The sequence below is a fragment of the Chamaea fasciata genome, unplaced genomic scaffold (genome assembly GCF_029207755.1).
Source record: "Chamaea fasciata isolate MVZ Bird 193981 ecotype frontalis unplaced genomic scaffold, bChaFas1.0.hap1 SCAF_3, whole genome shotgun sequence".
Lineage (NCBI taxonomy): Eukaryota > Metazoa > Chordata > Aves > Passeriformes > Sylviidae > Chamaea > Chamaea fasciata.
This window is the reverse complement of record NW_027094088.1, coordinates 112,638,495-112,664,605: the sequence shown is the minus strand read 5'-3', so window position 1 is coordinate 112,664,605 and position 26,111 is coordinate 112,638,495. Positions and strand designations below refer to the sequence as shown.

Sequence of the window (26,111 nt, the reverse complement as noted above, 5' to 3'; positions counted from 1 at the left end):
ATTGTGAGATTGCAGTGGGATTGTGAGGAAAAAAATACTTTGGGAATTGTGAGATTGCAGCGGGATTGTGAGGAAAAAAATACTTTGGGAATTGTGAGATTGCAGCGGGATTGTGAGGAAAAAAATACTTTGGGAATTGTGAGATTGCAGCGGGATTGTGAGGAAAAATACTTTGGGAATTGTGAGATTGCAGCGGGATTGTGAGGAAAAATACTTTGGGGATGGTGAGATTGCAGCGGGATTGTGAGGAAAAGACACTTTGGGAATTGTGAGATTGCAGCGGGATTGTGAGGAAAAAAAAACTTTGGGAATTGTGAGATTGCAGCGGGATTGTGAGGAAAAATACTTTGGGGATGGTGAGATTGCAGCGGGATTGTGAGGAAAAGACACTTTGGGAATTGTGAGATTGCAGCGGGATTGTGAGGAAAAAATACTTTGGGAATTGTGAGATTGCAGCGGGATTGTGAGGAAAAATACTTTGGGAATGGTGAGATTGCAGCGGGATTGTGAGGAAAAATACTTTGGGAATTGTGAGATTGCAGCGGGATTGTGAGGAAAAAAATACTTTGGGAATTGTGAGATTGCAGCGGGATTGTGAGAAAAAATACTTTGGGAATTGTGAGATTGCAGCGGGATTGTGAGGAAAAATACTTTGGGAATGGTGAGATTGCAGCGGGATTGTGAGGAAAAATACTTTGGGAATTGTGAGATTGCAGCGGGATTGTGAGGAAAAAAATACTTTGGGAATTGTGAGATTGCAGCGGGATTGTGAGAAAAAATACTTTGGGAATTGTGAGATTGCAGCGGGATTGTGAGGAAAAATACTTTGGGAATGGTGAGATTGCAGCGGGATTGTGAGGAAAAACACTTTGGGAATGGTGAGATTGCAGCGGTGGGGGCCACGGAAGTGTCAGGGAAGAAGAAATCCGCAATGAATTCACCACTGCTCCCGTAAAAATCCCATCCTGGTCTCCTCCTTTCCATGAGGGAAACCAAGGCTCGGAGCCGTCCTGGCCCTTTTGAGGATTAGAAATCATCCTGTGGCTTCAGAGTTTCTTTTCATGTAGTTCCTCCCCATCTGTCCCCTTTGCAGCGAGTCACCACAAGCTGCTGCTCCTGCGTTTTATTTCAAGAAGCCGAACCTCCGGTTTCTCTGCACCTGAAACTCCTGTTGGTTTTGTTTTGTTTTGTTTTGTTTTTTAATTTCCAGTTTGACAAGTGGACAGATGGCCAGAGGAGGAGGATCCTGGTGGACCTGCTGGAACGCTGCTCCCTGTCCCAGCAGAAATTCTGCGCCGAGCAGCTCCAGGCCCGAGTCCCCACCGAGGCCGTGGATTTTACCACGAAGCTCCCTCGAGTCCTGTCCTTGTACATCTTTTCCTTCCTGGACCCACGGAGCCTCTGTCGATGTGCACAGGTGAAAAAAAAAACCAACAAACCCAGCGCCTGCCTGGGGTTCAGAAAGCCAGGCCAAAGCAGTTAAAAAAGAAAACAAAACCAAACCACCAAAAAAACACTGATTTTTGGTGAAGACAAAAGGTCTTCTGACTTGGCAGCCTGTGCCAGATGCTTCGTGATGCTCGTTCCTCTCGTCCTAAATGAAGCCAGATTGGCCAAGACTCGTGGAAGTGAAGAGTAATTTTCAAATGCTCCGTTCTAAAACACTTTAAAAGTGGCGTTTTTCAAAGCCGATTATTCCCAGAAAGGAAGCCTGGTACTTCCTGGAAAATCGCATTCCTCTAAACCGCCTTGCCCTGCGTGCAGAGCCCTTAATCCTTAGAGAAATATTGGCTTGTGCTGTTTCAAAGTGCAACACTCGATCCTCGAAGGAAAACAGATCCTTTAAAACGCCTGAGGGTCAAGCGTTGGACGGTGGAGGAGCAGAAAATTACAGACGGGCTTTGGAGCAGAATGATTAAGACTCCAAAAATCCGCTTGCGTCCCACTGAAATGCTGCCCAAAGTGGTTTTAAATCCGTGAGTTCAGTTGTCAGTGACATTATTACTGCGCTAACGTAATATTCTATGTTATTTGAGAATATACTATTTAAGAATATTTAAGAATATGTTATTTAAGAATATTTAAGAATCTCACCTTGGCTAAGCCTTGCTTTTAGTAACTTTCTCCAGCATTTCACGTGGATGCGACTCAAACTCTCCATGCTCAGGCAGGGAGGCAGCAGGTTAGAAAATTACTTAGGATTACGGAATATCGTGAGTCGGAAGGGCCCCACATCATGGAAGCCTTGGAAGGTTTAAATGTTTTAATCAAAGGTTTAAACGGAGCATTAACAGCGCAGGAGAATTGAGTTCGTTTAAGGATAGGTGGGAATTACATCCCCGGCACAGAGAACCCGAAACCTCGGACGCTTTTAAACCCCAAGGTTTTCACCCGGCTGGCAATTCACAGGTGAGCTGGCACTGGAAGTACCTGTCAGAGCTGGATCAGCTGTGGATGCTGAAGTGCCTGCGTTTCGGGTGGCTCATCAACTTCTGCCCCACGCCCTTCGAGCAGGGCGTCTGGAAAAAACACTACGTCGAGATGGTGAGGGAGCTGCGCGTCACCAGGCCCAAGGTACGTCCCCCCCGCCCCGCGCCTTCGGGGTCGGCTTTCGCATTTCCCAGATCCTGTGCTGCACTGGTTTGTAAATCTGAACTCCATGCGAAGCGTTAGCAAGTTGTCCTCACAGCTTAGACAGAGGAAACAATCCTTTTCCAGCCCGGTCACCGTTGCAGCTTCAGGCTCAAAAAAGTCTAAAAAAACAAGGAAATTGATGGGAGCAAACTAGGAGGATGGGAATTCATTAACTGAAGGTGCAGTTGGACAATTAACCCCCATACGGAAATGGACCAAAACTTATCAAAGTGTGAAAATTCCTGAGCGGCCGCCCATCTTGGATGGGAAAACTCACGGGTCTGGCTGCCAGCCCCTCTGCCTCCCGATCTTTTTGGGATCCTCCCGCCCTGAACTCAAAGCTCCGCCCTTTAAGTGAAAGCAAAGCCTCCCACAGGCTCTCTGTGGTTGACGGAGAGAAGCTGAGGCATCTCAACATCAGCTCAGCTCATCTTAACGTGGATTACAGGGCTTGGGTGGCGGCGAGCACTGCCAAGGTGCCTCTTCCTGCCCACTGACCATAATGAGGCCAACTCTGAGTTAATCCCCAATTATCACGACTCTCAATTTAGGCCAATCCCATTTTCGTCGCGGGCTGAAACTCGTTTTCTCCTTTCCATCTCTCCAATTAGACTCCTGCCAAGGAGGAGTTCATAGTTATCGATGTGCAACCCGTCAAAAGCGACGTCCCAGAGAGGAAACCTTCGGCGGCGGGGCAGGGGACAACCAGGGGGAAAAAAGAGCTCCCTCCTTGGCGTTCGTCCGACAGGAACCCCACGGACACCATCCGCTACAACTACCTGGACAACTGGGACCCCATCGAGCAGGCCAGGCAGGCGTAAGAGTTTTTCCCCCTTTTTTCCTTTCCCCGCGGCACAAGATTCTCCCGCAGAGTCCTCCGCAGGCTCGCCCTTGCCCGTTGTGGTTGCAAACCCGCTTTCCCGCTTTTTCGGCTTTTTTCGGATGGGTTTTGGTCCAAAGCTGCCCCTTCTTTGCGTCCTTTCCGCGCAGCTCCTGGGGGACGTTACGGAGCTGGAACGGGAGGAATTAGGACAAGGGTTTGTTGGGGAGTTTTGTTTTTTTTTTTTAAATCAAGCTGCCAGGCCGAGAGGAATGTTTGGGTTTCGCAGGGCAGAGGAAGGATGAACGAATGGCGATGAAACACAATTCTATCACTCGGAGGGATCTCCTGGCTGAGAGGAGGCTGGGATGATTGAGTTGCAGGGCAGGTGTAAGGGGATGTCAGAGCATGGAGGTGATGAATGGTATTTGCGTCTGCACTGCCTGGATCCATCACTTCCTGGGCTCCCAGGATTATCCACCTGGGGGGGGAAAAAAAAAAAAAGCGGCATTTCCCTGGCAAAGCAGAGTTTGGCACTCGGACCTGTGTCAGAGCCGCCACACTGCGGGGGCCAGTGCACCTCCTAAAACAGAACGCCACCGTGGAGGGGCGTCCCCCAGGTCAGACAGATCCCTGAGGGCAGGGTGAGGAGAAGAAGCCTCCTCCCAGAGTTCTTTGAGTGTCATGCAAATGTACCCCAGTTCTAGTTCCCCAATTGGCCCGTTGGCCTCCCCGCCTCTTTTCTCCCTTATATGTCCCTTTCCCGGAATGTTCTCCCGTCCTCGAGACCCCATTGGCCCCTGTCCGGTGCAATCCTCCGTCCCCGTTCCTCCATTGGCTCTCCTCTCCTCTTACCCCGCCCCCGCACCACTTTCTCCCTCACCCATTGGACCCTGCTCCCAACTCCGCCCCCCCCGCCCCATATATAAACCCTGGTCCCTCACGTGCGCCCTGGCATTCGTCCCTGGATTCTTTCGTGTGCCGTTGGATTAAAGCCACTCCGTGGAATTCCAAAAAACACCCCAAAAAACCCCAAACTATTTCCTTCGTCGCCTCTGGCGTCAGAGATCTCCCAAATCTTCGACCCAGGCTCGCTTTTCCGTGCAATGACAAGCCTGGGGAGGGTGTCAATGAACTCTGTGGTGGCAGAGTTCACCCTCTTCTCCTTGTGAATCCCTGGAAACGCCGCCTCCGACGCTTCCCGGGGGTCACCTCGGCCCAGCCGACACAAAAAGGGCAACACTGTCATTAATCCCAGCCTGGCAAAGAGGCCACAGATCCTCTTGGCCGTTCCCTGGTTCCTGTGGGAATCCACGGGCTCGGAGCAGGAGGTTCCTCTCCGCCGTGCCAACAAAAACCTTGGGAACCGGCCGAGCCGCGGCGAAAAGCACCGGGGTGGTGTTTGAGCAAATATCCGACAGAGCCAAGATTATCCCCGCGCCCGGGAACAATCAGCCCAGGAATTACCACAGCCAGGGATTGTTTGGCCGAGCGCTCCCGGAGCTCTTTCCCAACGCGATTAACTCCGCCGGACCCACCGCTCCTCCGGGGTGTTCCACGGAGAGCGAAAGCCTCGCATGAATCACGGTTTAATCCGCGTCCCCTGGTCCTCGGATGTTGCGCTACTTCAAAGAGAGCTCCCCGGTTTCCACCTCACCCTCTTTCCGTGGGCTGTTTCCCAACTCCCAGCACCACTTTTGGGTCGAGTTCTTGGAGGCTTTTTACTGAGAATTTTCACCAGACGAGCGAATTATTCCCCAGCCGTGCTCAACGGTTTTGTGTAGCAGCTCCCAGAGGTTTCTGTGAGGTTTAGGAGTCTCCTGGTTGAAAAGCCACGTGTGGAGAGTTTAAAAGTCGCCTGTCACAGCGCTGAGCTGCGTATGCCGCCGAGAACCAGGTGAAAACAATTCCCCTGAAATAACGAAACAGTAAATAACAAACACACTCCCCCCCGGTCTGCCTCTCCCGAGGGAGATCCCAGCCTCTCTCTGCCTGTGGAGAATGTTTTAACGCCGAGCGCTCCTGCCAATCCGCCATCTACCCGCAATTACGGAGGATTATTGCGGAGAGAGAGAGGAATTCCGTGAGATTTGCCTGTTTATCGAGGAGCTGCCTTTAATACCACTTAAGCCGCAGGTAATTGCTGGCGCTCGGGCTCATCTGTGCGGATTATTCAGCAGCGCAGGTGCCGCGTTTCAGGTGCTGACCCAGCCTCCCACTCCCACAGCGGTGTGTTCTGGTGCCTCTTTTCCCAAAAATCCCCCCGCCCCCCCCGAGGCTCTGTGTTGTGTTCTCCACCTTCTGGGAACGGGAATTCAGCTCCTCAGCTGGATCCCTGGGGCAGGGGGACATCACCTTGAGCGTCCCCCTGGTGTTTTGGTGGGGGTGGCAGGAAAAAGTCACCGTGGTCCTGGTGCATCCCTCTGGGATGCCAAGCCTTGGTTTGGAGTCTCCCAGGAATCCACCTCCGTGCAGGCAGACCCGGCCTGACCAGGGCTGAGCTTGGAAGGCAGAGCAAGAATCCCCAGATAAAAATCTCCGACCCCGCCGGCGGTTTCAGGCTCTCCCTCAGACGAGCCGGATTCCCGGAGCTCAAGGGCAAAACAACCTCTCCTCATGTAAAATGGATGTCAGGAGGAACGAGACCCGGTGTGAAACGAGATCCTGGAACGACGGAAGCGATATCCCGGGGCTTGCCAAAGGGAATCGGGGAGAGGAAATTGGGTTTTGCTGGGGGAAAGGAGCAGGGGTGAGGGTTTCCTTGAGGACGCGAACGCGTGGGAGAGGACGCGGCAGAACTCGCAGAAACTCGAAGTGATGGTGGAGAGAAAAGGACTGGAGGGAGTTCTTCCAGCCCAGCAGCTGGACTGGGAATCCCTGAGCCAGCAAAGCCTTTCTCTCCCATTCGGGTGCCGGGGAAAAGCGGGAGCCGTGGAGAATTCCTCGCGAAGAAACAGGATCACATCAAAGGAATACCTGACGCCACCATCAAAGCAACGCGTGAGGGACGAGTCACCGGCTGCTACCCTGACTCCGAGTTAATCTCCCTAATTCCAGGTTGGATTTTGCGGAATTTAACAGGTAGTCAACCCAAAAAAAAAAAAAAATCTTTTCCAAACTCTTGGGCCTGGTTGAAATCTCCTCGGGGCTTGGCCTTGTTCTGCAGTTGTTTTCTGGCCCCAAGGGAGGGGAGGACTCTGCTGCTCACCACATCGAGGTGAAACATTGACGTTTAAATGGCGGAGCTGGTGGAATTCCAGAACAGTTTGGGTGGAAAGAGACATTAAAATCCATCCAGTTCCGACCCTGACATCTTCCACAATCCAAAGCTCCTCCATGCCTCATCCAACCTGGCTTTGGACACTGCCAGGGATGGCGCAGCCACAGCTTCTCCAAGAATTCCAGCCCAGCGCCTCCCCACCCTCACGGGGAAGGACTTTTTCCCCAATATTTAGATTAAATCTCTCCTGTTTTAGTTTAAAACTGCTCACGGAAAAAGTCACTTCGTGTCATCTGTGACGCCGAAGAGTTTTCATCTGTTTCTTGGTCGGCCGCCTGAGTCGTCAGCTGCCTTCTCCCCCGCCACAGCAGCACCAAAACAACACTGCTGAGAATTCCTAGCAGAGAACTAGGAATTGTCAGCAGTTATTTAGGCAAAAAAAAAAAAAAAAAGGGAAATACGGGAAGCAGAACGAGCTACAGTCAGCTCTCAATTAGGCAGTGCGGTGGAGATGGAGTCCTCTAAGTGGAAAAGCAAAACGTTTTCTGCAGGCTGTGAGACCGCAATTGGCTCTTTAGCTTTGAAAAACGGATCAATACATTTCCAGACAGCAGCTGAGCGAGGGCTTGGCCTGGCCACAGCTCACCGGGGAGAACAACAACACTGGGCCACAGCTGGGGAGCGCCCAAAAAAATGGGGTTCGTTTGCAATCTGGTTGATCATTGAAATCTATTTTTTTTTTTTTTCTTCTGCCGGCTTTCTTTGCTGGTTGCTCAGTAAAGCAGGAGTTTGTACCCTAAAAACCGTGCCCAGGAGCTCGGTGAAAACCCCCCCCGGCAGCGTGAAGGAGATGGGACAGAGACGCCCCAGTGAGTTCCCTGGGAGGTTTTTGGGTTTAGTCGGGACAGTGTGGGAAAAGCTGCTCAGTCGCTGAGCAGGGAAAATTAAGAGTAGCAACGATCAGATGCGCAGCCAAGGGAGTGGTGAGGTGATAGAGAAGAGATACAGACAGGGTTGAATTACAAATTGCCTGGAAGGGGTGATCCAAACCCCTCAACAGAATTACAGCCGTGACTATCGCTGCCGTAATTTATCACCGCGATGATTTCTGGTAGGTCTGGTTTGTTTTCTGCCTGAATTGTCCGAGCGGCTTTTCGTCGCGGACAAAAAAAAACCAAAACAAAACCCCTCCAGAGATCAACAAGGAAGGATTTGCCTCTCTGGGCACAAAGAAATATTGCGAAGGGGAAGCGAAAGATTTTTATCTAAAGCGCGGAGTCGAGTTAGGAAATTTTTTTTCTGCGGGGCTCTGATCTGCCTACAGAGGCCCGGGAGGGCGTTTCTGTCAAGCCCTGCTGGAAGGCATCTGCTGTTTGTGCTGCTGCTCGCCAATAAATCAGAAGATTTGCCTCCCACTCGATCATGAATAATGAATTCCGATTCCATCCGGGCGCTGGAGCCGCGCCAAGGCCGCGGCCTTGTGCCTCAAGACGGGGCCCTGCTACTTCTCACGACAGCAGCTCGCCCAAAACGCCAGCTCCTTCCCCCCCTCCCCAGCCTTGGGTAATTTACGGCCACGGGCCGGCTCTAAAAAACAGTTGCATATTGTCCTGGAGTGTTTACCCGACGAGAAAATAATTACTTTCGGTAATTGTTCTGTCAGCGGCGCAGGCCGTCGCGTCTGACAAAGAGGGGCTCGCTCGCGTGAGAAGGGCTCGTCCTCCCGCATCCCCACGCTCACTTTGCCCTTTCCGTGCAGCTGAAAAGCCAGCCCAGCTCCCCGTGGGCGTGTGGGAATCAAAAAAATTTCCTTAAGGGAGGGAAAACGGGGCGAGAAGCAGCGAGTTCAGCGCTGGGAGCGAGACCTGCCGTCCTCCTTCCTCGCTCCTTCCGTTTTCCTGACCCGGGAGCTGGGGGTGACCTGACACCACGATTTGGGCACCAGAACACAGCAGCAGGCACCTAAACTTATAATAATCGTAATAATAATAGTATTTTACAATAACGATTTGCAATAATAATTTACAATAATATTTACAGTCACAAGGCCAGGGCTGCCTTCTACCCAAAGGTCACAGCATCGTTTAGGATGGGAAACACCTTGAAGATCACCGAGTCCAACCACAACCCGGACACTGCCAGGTCCACCAAAACAACCAGTTGGTTTTTTTTTTTTTTTTCCCCAGCTGGAATATTTCGGGTTGAATTTCGTCCCTGGGCTCGTTTGTGTTTGTAAACAGGTTGTGTTTTTCCCGCAGCTGCCTATGTGAAACAATGCCGGATTTGACCTTATGATCCTGGGCTGGGATGAGGGAGTACCGGACACGTGTGTTATGTGGTGCGATCCTGGTTTTTTTTACAGGATAAAAGCTGCTTTTAGAGTCCGTTTCCACCCTTTATCTCCCTGGTTTGGTGTTCCTAGTGCGCTTTTCTGGCTGCCCAGGGACACTGAGAGAACCACTCGGAGCTTCTGCTTTAAATTCCCAGATTTGAACGTGGAATGAGCGCCTTCGGATAATGAGCCTGCCTGAGTGCTTAGGAATACTGCCTCGGAGCCTGGATTTTACTCCTGATACTGGAAAAAAAAAAATGTGGCAGCTGGCCGTATTCCAGCGCAATTCACTGAATTTTCACACTCGGGAATATTCCTGTCCCGCCAGATAATTGTGTTGAATTTAACAGCAGCTGCACATAATACCAAAAATATGCAAAAAATACGCAAATAGAATTATTCGGCTTCAAAAGCATTGAATAAACACCTTGCTGGGGAGGCAGCCCCCAGACTTTTTTTTTTACACCTCGGCTCACACAGACTCCGCTGGAAACTCCCAAATCGATCCAGCTCAGCTTCTTTTCCGTGAATTTCCCTGAGGAGCTGTGTTATCTTAGCTTAAAACTCCCGAGCTTGAGGGCCAGAATTTATCACAATTAAAAAAAAAAAAAAAGAGAGAGATTAAAAAAAAAAAAAAAATCAACTTCCCACCTTCCCCTGGCAGCTGACTGTGCTCTTTGGGGCGAGATAAAAACGGGTCGTGTCAAGCCACGTCTCTTCAGGTGGCAATATCCCCAAAGGATTTGATTTTTATCAGCCCCGCCAGGGCAGCAAGTGCGGAGATTTTTTATTGACATTACCGTGTTCTGCTCTGCAGCAGGAGGAAGGGAGGAGGGCACACCCCGGACCTGAGCAGGCAGGAGGCTGAGAGGAAGAAGAGAGGGGCTCGTCGCGGACCCGCTCAGCTCCGGAAGGTGAAATCCCTGGCAAGTGTCACCCCTGGCGTGTGATTCCAACGCCTGGGGCGGTGTCAGGAACTCCCACCGGGGATGTTTGGGGAGTTTTTTTCTCTTCAGGGAGAGGATGCCTGGGCAGGAGGATGAGGGACACAAAGCCCCCCGTTCCTCCCAGGGATCTTGGCTGTATCCCAGATGTGGGTGGGTGTTTGGAGCCCTGGGCACTGAGAATTTCGGATTTTCTGTGCTTGAGCCCCAAGAAAACACTGCGCTTGACCTGAGGCCGTGGAACAGGCTCCCAAAATCGAGTGACAGCGCTGGGATTGTGAGTGCGGAGTTTGAATAGAAGTGAGCGATATCACAGGGTGGAAAAGTTAGAGTTTAAGGTGTTAGAATGTAGCCCTGGTTCCGTGCCTGAGGTGTTTCGGTTTTCCGAAATTCTTTTCCCGGGGAATTTTCTGGAAACAGGAGGGATGTTTTTGTAAACTGTGCCTATGTTATTAATTCCTTTTCCTGGGAGGGATTTCTTCTTGATGTCCCCATGCCCTGACCAACGTGAGTGAAGAGGTTTTGCCTTCGTGCCGCCAATCCGATTGGTCTGTGGGAAATAGTGTAAGAGGGGAGACATCCCAAAAATAAAAGAGTCGTTTTCAGCCTCCTGAATCTGGTGTAAAACAGCGTCAGTTAGAGCATAGTAATGTATACAAAGCAAGATGAAAGTTTTAGGGCAGAGGCCAGTCCTCCTTTTTCACCTTCCTCTTCATGGGTCTGGGTGGTGTTTTTGAATTGGGTAGAAAAATCCGCATTGCGGGCCCACGGGTGGTTGGTTACTGGGTTAAAAGTAAAAATAATTAAGGTGTCATTTCTTAATTGGACAGTTTGTTCTTAAAAGGCCTTGGAGAGAGAGAGAGATGGGGCTCCATTTTTCAGTTTGTTAGCCTGAAGTGCTGTAGAACTCGCGGCTTGTGAGACTGCAACGTAGATAAGAATTAACAAACATCTGAGTCCGAACGAGAAATAATTTAATCCCGACGGAGCAGAAGATAAAACGCAACAGGTGGGAGAGGGACAGCGCAGTCAGTGCAGAGTGTGACCCTGCCATTTATCAGCTCCTCTGTGGGAAAACGGATTTGTGGGGAATTCTCAAAGCCTGACAGGAGGCTCACGTAGTCTTGCGCATCTCTGCGCGAACTCTGAGATGAAGCGCGGTGACTCAGAAAGGCCACGGGGCGGGGCAGGCGTTGTCGAGAGAGAGATTGGGCTGGAAACAAGTTCAAGGCCATGGCTTTGCAAACGGAGCAGGTATTTTTGAGAGTTAGAACCGTGAAAGATGCATTGTAGCGAGGCCGCACAGGGTGAAATAAAAGTATTGGCAGCCTCGTGTGGCAAAAGCTGACAGGCCAAGAAACGCTTAAAACGTCTTGGAATTAGGAAATAGTTGGGCTTCTGATTGTGACGGTGTGGATTGTAACACCTGCGTTGCCTCACCCTTCTCACGAGACTGAAAACAGAATAAAAGTCTTTAAAAGTGCCTCTCAGGAGCCCCGCCTCTAGGTCAGAAAAAGGGTTTTTCCGACACTCCTCTCCCTCTTTACTATCCCAAAAATCCCTTTCCACGCTTTTCACGAAGCGCTGCCACAGCTCTTTGACGGCTCTTCAACTCTTCCCAAAATTTTACGATTTTGGGGCGGCCGCAGTTTGACGCCCGTTCGTTCCCCGAGCCCGAGCAAAGCAGCCCCAAACCTTAAACACTGAGGGGGTTCTCTGTGCTCAGGGCTGCTCAGACGGGACATCTTCCCCTGAAAGGAGCCCGAGGAAGTCATTCCAGAGAGCTCCACGGGTTTTTGTGGGATTGGAAATGCAAATAACCGCCCGTGCTCACCAGCGTGTCGGGGCTCCGGGAGCAGACCTGGCGTTCCAGGGAACGCCTGGGAGCTGCGCTGAAAAAGGGTCACATGAAAGAGAGGCATTGTCTCCCAGATGGGGAGGCATCCTCCTGACCCAAATACGGCCCGGCGTGCAAGGAAATTGATTCTGGCGCTGCTGGAGGACAGAAAATGTCATTATTCGGCCTGTGCCTTACGGCGTGAGCTCTCTGGAGATCAGTGTCCTCCTCACACGGGTTCAGCCCACCACCACTTCCCAATTTCGGGTTGTTTTACTGCCAGGCCAGAAGTGAAAGGATCTCAGCTCAGAGTCAAAAAAAAAAAAAAAAAAATTAAAAAATAATGAATTTGGTTTTCTCTCCCTGGATTTCACGAAAGTTACCTGATCCTCGGAGTTAATTAACCTGCAACCCCGATCAAGGAAGCATCAAAGTGATTAAAAAAAAAAAAGTCGGAGAATCACAGAATTGTCAAAGTTGGAAAAGACCTTTAAGGTCAGCCTTAAGTCCAACCACTCCCAGCGCTGCCAAGGCTGGGACACTGATCCATGTCCCCAAGTGTCACTTCCATGGAGATTTTTAATCCTTTCAGGGCTGGACGGCCATAAATGAGCACAGCGCTAAAAACAACAAGGCCGAGGTTAAACCGGGCTGATGCATAAAAGAAAAAGAAAAAAAAAATATATATAAATATAATTCTCTAGGAAAAATCCAAAGTTAATTTCCATTTCTAATTAAAGGTAGCATTGGGAAACCTGGTTGAAATGAAAGGCCTTTGAAAAGGCTCCTTTTTAATCAAGTCTAAATAAAGAGGCTTAATTGCAAACCTTTCAGCAAATCCTTAGAAGAAGAATAGCCCGGGATGAAAGAATAAATGCCCAAGGCGAGCAAACACGGAGTCAGATTGAAACGAAACCCTCAAACGGATCGATGATCCAAGCGCAGGGCGTAGGTGAGAATAAAGAATATTACAGCCAGCAATGAAGATGTAAAAAGGAGTTGTTAGGTGGAGCTCCCAGCTCAGGAGGCTCGGCCAAATTAAGAACAAACACCTAATTAAGGGGACATCCACTGGCTCCATGTTTCCCCGTGGTGAAGGAGAAAACCTGGGAGGGTTTGGAGTTTGTTGCTAACGGTGGAAAGCAGGAAAAATGTGACCGGGCTCGCTCTCCGTTTGGAACGAATTAAAGTCAATTGGGCCGATTAGAACAAAGGGTAAATTGCGGCGAATGGAGTTAATTAGGTTTTGAACGAAAGGGCCGCGTTCTGCACGTGGAGACCCCACGTCTGTGCAGGGGGGGCAGGGAATTCCTGCCCTCTCTTGATCCAGGGAAATGCTTCAAGGACGCTCCAAGGACTCTGCTTTGACCCTTCCCGCTCCTGACCCTTCCCGGGAAATTCCCAGATATTTTATGGGGAAGGCGAAACTGGACGGATCGATGCCAGCAGCGAGGGGCTGGCTCTGCCTTTGTCTGCTCCGGACGCTGCCCCACCCTCACAGCAGCTCCCAAATTATTTTCAGTCCTCTGAAAGTTATTTTTAGTCCTCCAATAACGTCTTCTTTCACAGGAGCAGCCGTCCCCGCCTCCCTGCCCCGAAGGGAATGAGATTGCAGGAGTGCTTTTTTTTTATTATTTTTTTATTTTTCCACGATGTTTTGACTGGGGAATTGATGTTCTGAGTCAAAACCCCATTTCCAGGAAGTGGGAATAGCCGGCAGGAAAATCCAGGATTCCCAGCACACGGTCCCGTGTATAATATTCATAATATTTGTATTTTATAAACCTTACTTTGAATTTTGTTTCTTCGACATAATAACGTCGGTTCTCTATTCTTACCAAATAATTTGGATCAATTTAAAAAAAAAAAAAATTCCAACCTGTTCTTTCCCAGAATCTGGAGGGTTTTTTAAAATTTTTGGGATCTTTCTCAAGGAACAAACTGGGTCGTTAAGACGGGGGGGGGGTGGTTTTTTGACTTAATTTTTATATTAAATAAAAGTTGAAATAAACTTCATCCTTTTCACTTTTGAGTCTTCAAACACTGAGCAAGACAGGGGACGTGCACAGTAACATATTAATTGGTCTGGAGAATTAATTAATGTAAGTTTAGCTTTACTGGCACAAATTTCTAATTGGGTCCTTCTATCCTTAAGGTAGATTTGCACCACAGCGCAGCTCAAATGAAGCAGATTACGCATTTTCTCTTCAGGAATATCATTGAGGGGATGTCGTTTAGGAATAAAATTTATAGAATCAGTATTTATTGATATTATCCTATGGATAGGATAGGATGGGATGGGATGGGATGGGATGGGATGGGATAGGATAAAACTGGGGAATAGAATTTTTAGAATTTCTCAGTGGATTCCAACATTTTCAGTCCTTCTAAAGCTGTTGGGATAATGATTTCTGTCTTGTCTTGTCTTGTCTTGTCTTGTCTTGTCTCCTCCCCTGTCCTCTCCTCTCTCCTCTCTTCCCTTTTCCCTTTTCCCTTTCCTCTCCCTTCTCCTCCCTTCTCCCTTCTCCTCCCTTCTCCTCCCTTCTCCTCCCTTCTCCCTTCTCCTCCCTTCTCCCTTCTCCCTTCTCCTCCCTTCTCCTCCCTTCTTCTCCCTTCTCCTCCCTTCTCCTCCCTTCTTCTTCCTTCTCCTCCCTTCTCCCTTCTCCTCCCTTCTCCCTTCTCCTCCCTTCTCCCTTCTCCACCCTTCTCCTCCCTTCTCCCTTCCCCCTTCTCCACCCTTCTCCTCCCTTCTCCCTTCTCCTCCCTTCTCCTCCCTTCTCCTCCCTTCTCCTCCCTTCTCCCTTCTCCTCCCTTCTCCTCCCTTCTCCTCCCTTCTTCTCCCTTCTCCTCCCTTCTCCCTTCTCCTCCCTTCTCCTCCCTTCTTCTCCCTTCTCCTCCCTTCTCCCTTCTCCTCCCTTCTCCTCCCTTCTCCCTTCTCCTCCCTTCTCCTCCCTTCTCCCTTCTTCTCCCTTCTCCCTTCTCCTCCCTTCTCCTCCCTTCTCCCTTCTCCTCCCTTCTCCCTTCTCCCTTCTCCCTTCTCCCTTCTCCTCCCTTCTCCTCCCTTCTCCTCCCTTCTCCCTTCTCCTTTCTCCCCACTCCCTTCTTCTCCCTTCCCAGTTATCCCTTCCTGCAGCCCCCGAGCCCGTCGCCAAGCCCGCAGTCCGGCCCAGCTGGGCGGCACCTCCGCAAGCCGGCATGGTGCCCGGCAAGGCAGCAGCCGAGGCGCTGGCCCGGAGCTCCCGCTGGAACGCCGGGATCCGTCCTGGACCGGTCCGGGCTCCACAGCCGCAGCTGAGAGGAGCTGGAGATGTCCCCAGGCTGGACACCAGGTCCCCGTGTGAGTGGGATGTCCCGTCCTCGGGGAGGCTGCTCTGGAGGCAACACCCCAATCACGGAATCGTCAAGTCATGGAATGGTTTGGGTGGGAAGGGACCTTCAATCCCATCCAGTTCCAACCCCTTTCCATGGGCAGGGACACCTTCCACTGTCCCAGCGTTCTCCAAGCCCTGTCCTGCCTTTCCTTGGACACTCACAGGGATCCAGGGGCAGCCACAGCTTCTCTGGGAATCTCAGCCCCTCCCCACCTTCCCAGCCGGGATTTTCTCCCCAAATCCCATCCAAATCTCCCTTTTTCCCAGCGGGAAGCCATTCCCTGTGTCCTGTCCCTCCATCCCTTGTCCCAAGTCCCTCTCCAGCTCTCCCGGAGCCCCTCTTGGGGGGGTGGGGGACAAGGAAGTGCTCTGGAGGGTGGGAATCCAGGTTTTCCAAAAATAAGGAGGCAGAGCGACACGATCCCAAACAATTTGCTGCCCTTTCAGTCTGGGGTCGGCTTTGGAAGTTCTTCCTGGCGCATCCTGAAGCTGCTGGGGGTCGGGAGTCTGCTGGCAAAGCATTTTGGGGACTTTGGGAAGTCCTGGTTGTCACCGCAAGGGTTTCAGTCTGTGACCCCCAGTGGGTTTTATCGTGGGAAAACGGCGAAGAGCCTGGAGGGAGCAAAGGAAAAGAGGATTTTGGTGGGACGCTGTTGGGATTTTTAGGAAAGACACCGGGGTGGAGTGATGGGACATCCCACAGGTCAGTGACTATCCGGTAATTATTGGTGGTCCCGTCTAGATGGGAGATGATGGAGCATGTGGAGACCTCCACGATCCCTTGGGATCTCCCAAACCTTGCGTTCTTAGCAGACTCCATGGGTTAATCTCCATGAGGAGGATCCACGGCGCAATCCAGCGATCCCAAATCCCTTGAGAGGAGAGAAAGGATCTGACCACGGACGAGGGATGAGACAGCAGGGAAGCTCTGGAATGCTTGGGTCGGGTGGGATTAGGGATTGGATTTAAACTGGTGTTAGGAAAAATCCCTTCGCTGCAAGGGTTGTCCAGCCCTGTCACAGCTGCCCAGTGGTGGAGTCCCCATTCCTGGAGGGATTTAAAATCCCTGTGGATGTGGCCCTTGGGGACGTGGGCCCCTGGTGGCCGTGGCAGTGATGGGGGAGCGACTGCACCCAACGGTCCCGGAGAATTTTTCCAACCTGAACGATCCCATGATTCCATGAACGAGGCCTAAGGAAAACACAGAACATCAACCCATCCTGGCCATAAAAACACCAGGATCAGGCTGGGAAATCCCATTCCCTCGTGGTGCTGAAGCCACACAAGATTCCCATAAATCCTGGAATCCCACGGCCTGGATAAAGCCGGGAATGGGGTGAAGGTGTTTAAGCCTCTCTGAACTTTTCCATGAGGAGAATTTCAGTGCTGCCAGAGAGGATGTGGGAGAACAGGGAATTCCTGCAGGGATGTGATCTCCCAGGCACCGTTAATGGGGCCATACTGGTGGAGGATACTGGGACAGGCTGGGATGTGCCAAATCCCATCCCAGCTACATCCAGGAAAATCAAAAACTGTGGAAGAGGAAGGGGTTAAGGAGGGAAAGAATCCACCCACACCCTGAGGGATTATTATCCCTGAGGGATTGCACCTGGATTAGGGGCAGTTTTGCAAGGCAAAACTGTGGTTTGGGGTTTTTTTTTTTTGTGTCAGAGAGACACAAATCCTATCAGAATTCCTTCAGTGACCTCTCCCAGACCTCTGCGGACTCCGCCAGGCTCTTCCCAAATTAAACATCCCGATTTCGGATCCTGCTCCAGCTGGGCTTTGCCGAGCCGTGTTTGCAGGTCGCCAGGAAGGGAAGGAAAAAGGGAAAAATGTTTTGACTGATGGTTATTTTCCCTAAAATGAGATGACGAGCGGGAATCCTCTTCCCACTCCATCCAGATTTGGAAAGGCATTTGAGGCATTAAATGCCACAGAAATCCCAAGGATTGGCCGAGCACTTAAATACGTTCAGAGTCGGAATTCTGCGAGTTAATTTGAATTCCCCAAGTTAGTCTGATCCTCATCGTTTCTCTCTCATGCAGCACCTCCTCTGTTTGAGGCTCAGCCCTGGCACATCCCTCCATCCAACCCAGGATCCGACACGGAATAAGGGAGGATCCAGAGTGCCCTTCATCCGAGCAGAACGGAAATTTATCCACCTGGCACTGGGCAAACGACGGGAAAGTTCCTGCTGGGTTTGGGATCTGAACCTGTTTTCCTGTAGCTGGTGCCACGTTCCCTTTTCCTCCTGGATACATCCAGAATTTCCGGAATTTCGGCCACGAAGACGTTTCCTTAGATCCCTGCCAGAGCTGCTGGACCTCACGGGAGTTTGCCTGTGGGTCACTTGGTCATCCTGGGACACATCCCATGGAAAACCTGGAGACGGAATTTCTTTATCCCGTTGAATTCCGTCTTTTCCATTGCAGCAGGGACGAGGAAATCAAATCCCACACTGGATTTGCACGCGGATCCACCAGGGGCTGGAATTCGCCGTTTAAGAGCGTTGGGTATTCCGTGCTCTCTCTCATTGGTCTTTTCTGCAGTTTGGGAAATCCCCAGAAAGTGTTGCCAAGAGCAGTTTTTTAAGGATAAGGGGATTGAAAGCACGGTGACCAGTTCATCCCACAGAAAAATCCACACGGGGAAAAATCACGGCAAGCACACGAATCCTCAGCATTCGTGGACAAAAAACCACGTTTCAGAGGAAATTCCAACCACCAGCCGTGGGGTCACAGAACTATTAAGGACGGAAACGACCTTTTAGATCACCAAATCCAGCACCACGCCCATTTTCCTTAAACCGCGCCCGCCGGTGCCACATCCACAGGTTTCCCAGACGCTCCCGGGAACGGTGGTTCCCCATTCGGTGGAAGGAAGATTCCGTTCTTCCCACGAAGAAATTGCTCCCAGCATCCAACCTAATCCTCCCCTGGTGCAACTCGAGGCCGTTTCAGAGTGGATTAGGAGGAGACCTCTGCTCTGCGAGCAGATTCATCCGCCACACTTTAGGGTTGCACGGAATTTGGCAACGCCAGGCACATCCCACACAGACTGAGAGCATCCAAATCGCTGATCCGATAACTCAGTGCAGCTCCTTCTACCAGATTTTTGGGATTTTTTTTTTTTCCCCTGGTTTTCCTGGGCGCTTGGAAGGACGAGTTCACCCCCGGCCAACACCAAGGTCTTCAACCTGATAAATCCGACCTGCCGCATCGCCAAAAAATCAGCCAGGAACCTGCAGACGGGAATTATCCCCCGTACCTTCAGATCTGTTAATTGTGCAGGGGAAACAGGCTGATGGATTTGGATTGAGAAAGCCAAATGAGGGGAATTCAAGGTGAGGTGGAGCCAAGCAAAACATTCGCCAGCATCATTCCCTGGAATTGCAAATCCCTCCTCTCCAGGCTTTTTTTAATGTATAAACCACGTTAAACCAATCACTCCAGGGGTGCTCCGTTGACTTCCTAAATCCAAGCTTTTTTTAAATTTTTTTTTTTCCATTAGGCAGCAGCTGAGGGTTAGATCCGCGTTCCAAGCATGGAAATGATGTCGGTGGTTTATCTTTCCCATCAGCATTCCTTGGAATTGCACAATTCCCAGGATCTGAGTGGTCTTGGCAGTGGCTCTTGGACAGGCTCTGTGCCTTTGCTGCATCTTAAGTGCTCGCTGCGCACTTTAAAGCTTAAACCTTCTCTGATTTATTAATTTTTTTTGTTTTGTTTTTGTGGGTTTTTTGGTTTTTTGGGGGGTTTTTTTGGGTTTTGTTTTGGTTTTGGTTTGTTTTTTGGGGTTTTTTTTTGGTATTTATGATGCTGTAAAACAACAAACGGAAACATCCAGGAAGGTGTTGAGCCAAGCCGATTATCCTTGGAACACCAGCAGGCCTACAGAAACCCGATTAATCAGAATAACATCAGATGCACTTACACTTGTCTGTAAACAAATTTTACAATCGTTCCTGAGGCCACGAAACGGGCTGGAATTTGAAACGGAGAGGCAAAGAAAGATCTCTGGGGGAAAAACACGTCTGCCCTGCGTGCCTGGGGCTGCGGATGCTCCTTGCCCCGCTTCAGAGCGAGTTCCCAGGTAAGGAATTGCCAAGCTGCAGAGCGAGGAGGACCTTGCGCCTTTGGAGGTGCGCACTTCCCTGCCCTGCTCGGCGTTTCCAGGTCCTGCCCGGCTGGAATCGGGATTAAAGGCACCTCTCAAAGCCCAGGGGCCACTGAATCAGCAGCAGCTGAATTCTGGCGGCGGCAGAGATCAGAACGCGAGCCCTGGGCTACAGCCCGCCTCAGATGTGGGGAACAAACCCAAACACGCCGGGCTCCCTCCGTGCCGAGCTTCGCTATCCCAAAAACTCCACCTGCGCTTCCCTGGGTGTTCCTCACCCCGGGGGAATGGCAGGGTTTGGTACCCGGGAGCCAAAACGGAGTTTTCACGGAATCACAGAATCACGTGTAGGTTGGAAGAGACCTTCAAGATCATCGAGTCCAACCCGAGCCCTGATCGTTCCGAGCCGAAGGAGCAGAAATCTGGGGAAAGAGAAACGTGTAACTTTAAGGGTTAATGAAATCCCTCTGGAAGAGCGTGGAGCCCTTGTGGCAAAGGGAGAGCAGCCAGCGGGAGGAAATAGACGCGAGATAAAAAGTTGCTGCAATCGGTGGATGGAGCTGATAAGGAGCAGGGAGCAGAGCTCAGCTCCAGGGCTGACATGAGGAAGCAGCACGGGGTGTGAGGAGATGTTTTTGGGGGAGGCAGAAGGATACGGGAACGGGTTTGGAATCCGTCACCTTGTGCCTGCTGGAGGAGGCAGCGGTGGGAGCGGATGATTTGAACCTAACTTCATCCTGTTCCGCCCCGGGATCTGATTTCCAAACACCCTCGTGCCAACCTCAGGCTCCAGAGCAGGTTCTGGCTGCCTTTTAAATCGTCCCATCTGATGGGAAGAGCGCCTTCCTCCTGCCCTTTTCCCTCCCTGCAAGCCCGCGAGAGCGGTGCCAAAAATCCTCAGGACAGCCCCTGCATCCGGAGATTTTCCCGAGGAAGTTTTTGACCACCTCACCAATCCCCAGAGCAGGTCACATGGCATCTCCCTTCAGTTTTACCTGTAATTCAGCGGATTTGCTTCTTTCCTTGCCGCCTGTTCTCTCCTCCTCCACAGCCCCGCTTTTTCATCCAGGCAGCATTTCCTCTCTGCTCACAGGTAGGTTCGTGACTCACCAGAATCCAGGGATTGACCAGGATTTGCCACCAGGAAGGCGATTCGGCAGCTGGTGGCATCAGCAAGGCCCTGGCAAACAGCAACAACCAAACAGTTGCCAGTTCCCCAAACAAGAGCCGAGGAAATAAATCCCCATCTCCAGAAGCCGAAGCTTGTGTGAGTTTTGGAAGCCGCTGGATACTCACAGAAGAATCCCGAGCTGATTTTATGGGGTTGTTGCAGAATTTGGGATGCAAGAGACCTCAGGAGACCTCTGGTCCAACCCCCTCGCTGTAAGAGGGGTCCGATCTGGGATTATCCCAAAAAACTGAGGGCTTTTCGGGCTCCCAAATCCTCCCAAGGAGGAGAGGGCTCAACTGCTGTGTGTGGGACATCGTGGCGCTTCGGGAATCCCGGAAAATCCTGCGTTGGGAGGATCATCAAATCCAACACGTGGCTCTGCACAGAGACCTCAAAAATCCCACTCTGGGAGCGTTGTCCTGGAGTTGGGAATGTCACCATTCCCTGGGGATCCTGTTCAGTGCCCGACCCTTTGGGGGAAGAACCTTTTCCCAAGAAACCTTTTCCCGATATCCAGCCTCGCCCTCGGCCGCGCTGGGCGTAAAAAAACACGTTCCGCTCTCTTTGAAAAATTTTTGAAGTTTAATAAAAATGAAAAACAGACGGTTAGGAGACATAAGAGCAAACGTTGCAGCTGGGGTGCCTCACCAGAAAGCACGCGCTTCTTTCGATCACTGTGTTTCAAGGATTGCTGTTTTACATTTTCAGTGGATATTAAAACGCTCTTTTCAGTTTCAAGTATCCCCCATCATCTTATTCGATGGATTTATTCGTGGGTGGCTCCACTCTGTCTTGGTAACACGGATCCCGGCTGTTTTTATTTTGATTAAACAAAAAAAATAAATCAGAAATCTAGCAGCCTTCCTGCGGGGCTATAAGGTGATGATCTCTCTCTGCCCCACAATTTTTGGCTTTGGTCAGTCCAGACGTCACAAAGAAAAAAAACCCCAGCCCTCTTGCCACTTACATTGCGTCACAGTCGGAAGATGCACTCACGGCTTTTGAAAATTCCATGAACAAAACATAACACAGGACAATTGAGAAAGGCCACCTTGATAGCGTGCACTTACAACGCTGGGTTTTCTTCCAGGGAAATGGAAGAAATTCTTCCTCAGCCTCTTCCCCCCCCGTTCCCTGCTCCCTCCCGCCATCCCCATCTCTCCCCTCCGTGCACTCCCCGGGAGCCCGCGGGTCTCCGGGAGGGATTTTTCTCCTTTTGTCAGGAAAACCCAGCTCGTTTTTCTGTCCTGGAGCCGATGCTGTGCTACCATCTAGCGCCGAGCGGCCGCGGCCTCCTCAGGCCCGTGTGGGATCCCTCAGGGCAGATCCCAGCAAAAACGGGAATTTGGGAACAAGACCCGGGAAAACCCCCTGGATTTTAACAGGGAAACAGGATGATCCCACTAGTGGGAATTCCAGACACTGAAATAATTTTTCCATCCCCTAGCCAATGCTTTGCTACCACCTAGTGCTGAGGGACCGCGGCCTCCTCAGGCCAGTGTGGGATCCCTCAGGGCGGATCCCAGCAAAAACGGGAATTTGGGAACAAGACCCCGGGAAAAACTGGATTTTGATGCGAAAACAGGATGATCCCAGTAGTGGAAATTTCAATCAAAAATTAAAATCCTTTTTCCGTCCACCAGTCGATGCTTTGGTACCACCTAGCGCTGAGGAGCTGCATCCTCCTCAGGCACGTGTGGGATCCCTCAGGGCAGATCCCAGCAAAAACGGGAATTTGGGAACAAGACCCCGGAGAATATTGGGTTTTAACGGGGAAACAGGATGATCTCACTAGTGGGAATTCCAGAAAATGAAATAATTTTTCCATCCCCTAGCCAATGCTTTGGTACCACCTAGCGCCGAGCGGCAGTGGCCTCCTCAGGGTTGTGTGGGATCCCTCAGGGCAGATCCCAGCAAAAACGGGAATTTGGGAACAAGACCCGGGAAAACCCCCTGGATTTTAACAGGGAAACAGGATGATCCCACTAGTGGGAATTCCAGAAACTGAAATAATTTTTCCATCCCCTAGCAATGCTTTGGTACCACCTAGCGCTGAGGGGCCGCGGCCTCCTCAGGGTTGTGTGGGATCCCTCAGGGCAGATCCCAGCAAAACCGGGAATTTGGGAACAAGACCCGGGAAAACCCCCTGGATTTTAACAGGGAAACAGGATGATCCCACTAGTGGGAATTTCAATCACAAATTAAAATCGTTTTTCCGTCCACCAGTCGATGCTTTGGTACCACCTAGCGCTGAGGGGCCGCGGCCTCCTCAGGGTTGTGTGGGATCCCTCAGGGCAGATCCCAGCAAAAACGGGAATTTGGGAACAAGACCCCGAGAAAAACTGGATTTTGACAGGGAAACAGGATGACCCCACTAGTGGGAATTCCAGAAATCGTCCCCTTTTAATCATCAGTTGTAAGAGCAGCCACCGGGATGTTTTTATACCCTGGGAATGCTGTGTCGAGGTCCAAGATCATCGGGACAGGAGGGACGCGGATCTCCTGGAGCAGCCTCAGCAATAAAGATGAGGAAGGGTCTGGAGCGTGTCCCTTGTTGTGAAAAACGAGTTCCACTCTCTTTTAAAAATGCATAAATTTATAGAAATTAAAAATAGACAATTAGGAGGCGGAAAAAGCGAAAGTTTCTCGGCTGAGGGTGCCCAGCATCAAGTCAGCGAGCAGCACACCTTTCATTCTTTCAGACTTTGATATTTGAGGATTGCTGCGTCCTTTCAACCATCTCATCTGATAGATTTATTTCTGGGTGGCTCCACCGTGTCTGGTAACGTGGGTCTCATAAATTTTCTTCTTGAGCTTTTTGGCTTTTTTTTATTTTGATGAAAAAAACCCCAGAAATCCAGCAGCCTCCATGCAGGGCCGCGAGGTGACGGCTCCTCTCCATCCTTTTTTTGGCCTGGTCACTTCAGATGTCAGAAAGCAAAAAAAAAAAAACAAACCAAAAAACCCCCAGCCCTCTTCCCACTCACACGGTGTCCCAATCAGAAAACACACTCATCGCTTTTCTAAACTCTAGTAACAAAGCAGAACACGGTACAGTTATACCTGTAGTATTCATTCTAAATATTTTGCGCAGAGCCGACTTTATAATACGCATTTGTAACACTGGGAGCAGGGAGGGCTCAGAGCAGGGCCCAGGCTCTGCTCCAGGGGCTCAGCAACGGCACCAGAGGAAGGGGCAGGGATTGATCCCAGGAATTTCACCCGGACATGAGGCAAAACTTCTTCCCGGAGCAGTGTCCAGCCCTGAACAGAGACCAGAGAAGGTCTGGTCACAATCCCATGTCCTGTGCTGTGGGATGGTCCTGCCGGAGCAGGGAGGTGACACCAGTGACCCTCTGTGGTCCCTTCCAGCCTGACCCACCCCGCGGCTCTGAGAATCTGCAAATCTGGGATTCTGTGGGCGTGTGAGTCTGTGACCTGGTGATTTTATGAGTCTGTGATTCCTTGGTTCTCTGAGTCCGTGGTTCTGTAATGCCATGATCCTCTGACTCCATGGTTCTTCCCTAGTTCTGTCATTCTGTCGTTCCGTGAATCTGTAATTCCGTCATTCTGTGATTCTGCGAGCCCGTGATTCCACGATTCTCTGATGCCGTAGTTCCGTGATTTCGTGAGACTGCGATTCCACGATCCTGCGATTCTCCGATTCTGTAATTCCACGATTCCGTAATTCCGTGACTCCGCGAGCGATTCCGTGATTCTCTGATTCTGTAGTTCTGTGATTTCGTGAGACTGCGATTCCACGATCCTGCGATTCTCCGATTCTGTAATTCCACGATTCCGTAATTCCGTGACTCCGCGAGCGATTCCGTGATTCTCTGATTCTGTAATTCCATGAGTCTGTGACTGATTCTGTGGGTCTGTGATTCTGTGTGTCTCATTCTGTGATTCCGTGATTCTCTGATTCTGTAGTTCCGTGATTTTGTGAGACTGTGATTCCATGATTCTGTGATTCCGTGATTCTCTGATTCTGTAGTTCCGTGATTTCGTGAGACTGCGATTCCATGATTCTGTGATTCCGCGATTCTCTGATGCTGTAGTTCCGTGATTTCGTGAGACTGCGATTCCATGATTCTGTGATTCCGTGATTCTCTGATTCTGTAGTTCCGTGATTTCGTGAGACTGCGATTCCACGATTCTGTGATTCCGCGATTCTCTGATTCTGTAGTTCCGTGATTTCGTGAGACTGCGATTCCATGATTCTGTGATTCCGTGATTCTCTGATTCTGTAGTTCTGTGACCGATTCCATGATTCTTTGTGATTCCGTGAGTAGCCTGGGACTGAATCTGTAGTTCCGCGATTCTGTGCGTCTCATATTCTGTGATTCCATGACTCTGTGATTCTATGATTCTGAGATTCTGGGAGCCTGTGAATCCGTGACTTTATGATTCCATGATCTCGTGATTCCATTACTCCGCGACGGAGTCTGAGACTCTGTAATTCCGTGATTCCATCACTCTGAATTCTGAGATTCCGTGACTCTCTGGCACTGCGATTCCGCGATTCCATGATTCCATCACTCCACGGTTCCGGGATTCTGGGAGTCTGTGACTCCACGATTTTGTGATTCTGACTCCGTGACTCCGAGACCCCGCCACCCCGTGACTCCACAATTCCATCACTCTGCACTTCCCGGATTCCGTGACTCTGTGACGCCGCGATTTAGTGACTCTCCCTGATTCCTTGATTTCCCCAATTCCACGATTCCTTGATCGATCCCTCGTGTGAACGAGCCCCCCAAACTGTGAAAAGTGAGGTTTACTTTTAATGTGAATTTTAAGAAATAGATTTAATTTTAAAAATAAGACAATGAGGAGATAAAAAGCAAAGCGCGGCTGGCTGGGCGACTCGGCATTCAGCCAAGCCCACGCGCTGCTGTATCACAGTCATTTTTTAAACTCCTTTTTTATTGCATCAGTCTGTTGAACGTTCGTAATTTTTTTTTTCATAAACTGTTTCGTGTGGTTCTTTTTTAGGTTTGCCTTCTTTTGGAGCATGCGTGTTTCTTTGGTTGTGCCTTTATCGTTACTTTTAGTTTGGGCTCCGGTTTATACTTTTTTCGGACGGTGGATGTTGATGGTCGGTATTTTGTTACAAGTGTATATTGTGCAGTTGGCTTTTCGCACAACTATTATGATTGTACTGTATTACGTTTTTATTAATAAGAATTTAGAAGGGTAATGAATGTGTCTTTTTTTTTGATTATACCAGAGGGGGAAGACTTTTTCCGTAACGCTGAAGCCACCGAGCCCGAAGCTCTGGGAAGGGGATCACCCTGTGACCCTTTTAAGAAAAAAAAAACCCCGTTAACTTTCTGTTTCCTTATCCGACTGAAAAGAACCAGAAAAACCTCAAAGGAAAATTTAAACCCGTGTCACCAGACGACGCGGAGTCACCCACGAAATAAATCTACGAGGTAAGGTGATCGGGGATACTTAAAGCAGATCCAAAAGGAACGTTGGATTACCATCCATGGAATATTCAACACGGCGCTCCCGGGGCCGCGTCCCCCCTCGGCCGAGGAGCTTGGCTTGTTCCGGCTCCGACTTCGTCTATTTTTTTATTTCTATTAAACTCATAAAATTGGGAAAGAGAGTGGAACTTGTTTTGCACGTATTTCAACAGCGGAGTCTTTTTTATATGT

At 50.3% G+C, this 26,111-nt stretch overlaps 1 protein-coding gene across 2 annotated transcripts in view; it reads left to right on the top strand.

Moving 5' to 3' along the window:
* The window catches only part of FBXO16 (F-box protein 16), a 62,826-nt gene extending 36,737 nt beyond the window's left edge, over positions 1-26,089 (top strand). The window contains exons 4-9 of one of the 2 annotated variants that reach the window (XM_066180159.1): positions 1,211-1,417; positions 2,410-2,574; positions 3,246-3,451; positions 9,824-9,932; positions 14,905-15,124; positions 25,679-26,089. In XM_066180159.1, coding sequence (XP_066036256.1) covers positions 1,211-1,417; positions 2,410-2,574; positions 3,246-3,451; positions 9,824-9,932; positions 14,905-15,124; positions 25,679-25,680 — 909 coding nt within the window. In that variant the 3' untranslated portion in view covers positions 25,681-26,089. Of the gene's footprint in view, positions 1-1,210; positions 1,418-2,409; positions 2,575-3,245; positions 3,452-9,823; positions 9,933-14,904; positions 15,125-17,206 lie in introns of both variants that reach the window. The other variant, XM_066180158.1, reaches the window with a different exon arrangement.
* The last annotated feature ends 22 nt before the right edge of the window (positions 26,090-26,111 follow it).